Below are 2,615 nucleotides of genomic sequence, written 5' to 3' on the forward strand. Positions count from 1 at the left end.
ATAGACCGTCCGCCCAGACCCCCATAGACCGTCCGCCCTGACCCCCGTAGACCGTCCGCCCTGACCCCCATAGACCGTCCGCCCTGACCCCCATAGACTCTGCGCCCTGACCCCCATAATAAAGGGATTTATGTTGCCTCAGTCTCTCTGCAGGGACCTGGGTTCTCTCAGGGTACTCCAGTCTTCCTCAGTCCAGGCAGGCCCAGAGCTCTGGAGGTCTGTATCTGAGATGGAGCAGCCTGAGTCTGAAGGGTGAGTGGGAGAAGGTTACCTTCTTCATGCGTAGCAGGAGGTTCTCTGTCCATCCTGACCTCCTCCTTGGTCTCCTCCTCTGAGCCCAGCTTCCCTGCAAACACATGAGGAACCTGAGAACAGCAGAATGATGGAGCAGGAAGGCTGTCTGCACCGGGAGCTTCTCACCTCCTTTCACCTCCTGGATGATCTCCTCCGGCAGAGAGAAGCTCTTCTCCGTGTTTGGAAACGGCAGGATCTCAGACTCGTGCTGCGGGTCAGAGAACCGGGTCAGAACCAGAGCATGGTGGTGGTGGGGGGGTGTTTATGGGGGGGTGTCCTACCAGGGCCTGCATGTCGTACATGGTCCCCAGGTGGTCCCAGATGACGGAGGAGGACACCTGCCTGCCGATGTTCTGGCTGAACTTGTCCCGGATGCAGATCATGTGGAAGTGGCGGTTCACGCCTGCAGACAGAGAGCGGCTCCATCAGAACCACTTCAGAACCAGCTAGAACCGGTCAGCTTCAAGTCCACTCTGCTGGTTCCCTTTCCAACAGCTAATCTGGTTCTCCAGGATCAACAAGGGTTCAACAAAAAGGTTCCTGGAACTGATCGGTGACCTTTAGTTTCTATCTGCAGATCGTTCAGTAGTTCTAGCTTGTTTTGCTGTTTTTATGGGAATTCTGTGATTTCTGAGCATAGACTTCTACGCTTAGATCTACTTTTCTACCACTCAGTTTGAATCTATAAAAGTTCCTCATTCTAGAAAATAAGAAGCAGCAAAAGGAAAACTGAATGAGACAAGATCTGCATGATCTGAGAATGATGGAGGAAGAGAACCGCCTGTTTAATCTGCATTTATTAGATCGTTTTTACTTTTAGCTCCAAATATGGTGAAGATGAACCTTTTTAATATTTAATCAGGTGACATAACAACAATTCTAATAATAACCACCATCATCATTTATGATGCGATTCTATGCGTCTGGAGGGATTCTGATTGTTTTATGTTCCTGTTTTAGATCAGAGGTAGAACGACAGAAGAGGAAGAAGAGAAGAAGAGAGTGAAGGAAAAAAGGAAGACTGATGGAAAGATCAGTTTATGGGAAGAAAAATCTACTATTAGAGTAAAACAGAGCAGGCAGGAGGCAGAGACTGAATGACTAGATGCCTCCAATAAAGACTATTGGATGATTCATTTAATTCATCTGATGAAATAGGAGAGAAACATTTATGGATTTAACGCCTGATTTTGTTGTTTAAATATTAAGATGTGAAAATGGATGAAAGCATCACTGTTTTCTTTTGGATTAAATGTTTTTATTTTTTATCTAAAAGCTGAAATTGTTCGCAGACTGGATTCAGAAACCTGGTCTGATGGATCAGGTTCTTTAAATCCGGACCTGATGGTTTAACTGGTTTCGGACCAGCTGAAGGTTCTGGCTAATCTCAATAGTAGCCGTTAGCATCGGCGCTAACTAGCATTAGCAGCCTTACCCACTGGTTTGTGTCCGATCATCGCGTGGAAAAGACACACCTCCACTTCATGGCTCCAGACCACCGAGTCCTCGCCGGGAACCAGAGCCGAGTCCGGGGGCTTCTCCTCGGCCTGACTGAGGGTCACTTCGGCCTCCCCCATCTCCAGAACCGGACAGAACCAGAGAGAGCTCCGAGGATCCAAGCTAGCAGGAGCAGGCTGGAACCGGAACTAGAACCCAACTACCGGAAGCTGATTTACAAAATAAAAGCTGGCAGTCCCTCCTTTCATCTGAGCCCTGCTGATGGTTCAGATCCATCAGGCTGGATAGTGGTGAAGATGGGAACAGACCTGGAACTGACCTGGAACAGGCCTGGAACAGACCTGGAAGAGACCTGGAACCGGCCTGGAAGAGACATGGAACAGGCCTGGAACAGGCCTGGAAGAGACCTGGAACCGGCCTGGAACAGACCTGGAACAGGCCTGGAAGAGACCTGGAACCGACCTGGAACAGGCCTGGAAGAGACCTGGAAGAGACCTGGAACAGACCTGGAACAGGCCTGGAAGAGACCTGGAACCGACCTGGAACAGGCCTGGAAGAGACCTGGAACAGGCCTGGAACAGACATGGAAGAGACCTGGAACAGACCTGGAAGAGACCTGGAAGAGACCTGGAACAGGCCTGGAAGAGACATGGAACAGGCCTGGAAGAGACCTGGAACAGGCCTGGAACAGACATGGAAGAGACCTGGAACAGACCTGGAAGAGACCTGGAAGAGACCTGGAACAGGCCTGGAAGAGACATGGAACAGGCCTGGAAGAGACCTGGAACAGGCCTGGAACAGACATGGAAGAGACCTGGAACAGGCCTGGAAGAGACATGGAACAGGCCTGGAAGAGACCTGGA

General features: G+C 50.2%; 1 protein-coding gene across 1 annotated transcript; it reads right to left on the bottom strand.

Annotated features, from left to right (window-relative positions):
* Positions 1-152: 152 nt before the first annotated feature.
* On the bottom strand, positions 153-1,955 carry mrgbp (MRG/MORF4L binding protein). Its single transcript, XM_015399538.1, has 4 exons — positions 1,730-1,955; positions 576-697; positions 421-502; positions 153-346 (listed from the first exon to the last, which is right to left on the bottom strand). The coding sequence occupies exons 1-4, from the start codon at positions 1,869-1,871 to the stop codon at positions 168-170; spliced, it is 525 nt and encodes a 174-aa protein (XP_015255024.1). The 5' UTR covers positions 1,872-1,955; the 3' UTR covers positions 153-167.
* Between the last annotated feature and the right edge of the window lie 660 nt (positions 1,956-2,615).

The sequence above is a fragment of the Cyprinodon variegatus genome, unplaced genomic scaffold (genome assembly GCF_000732505.1).
Source record: "Cyprinodon variegatus isolate N-32 unplaced genomic scaffold, C_variegatus-1.0 Scaffold1022, whole genome shotgun sequence".
In the NCBI taxonomy this organism is placed as follows: domain Eukaryota; kingdom Metazoa; phylum Chordata; class Actinopteri; order Cyprinodontiformes; family Cyprinodontidae; genus Cyprinodon; species Cyprinodon variegatus.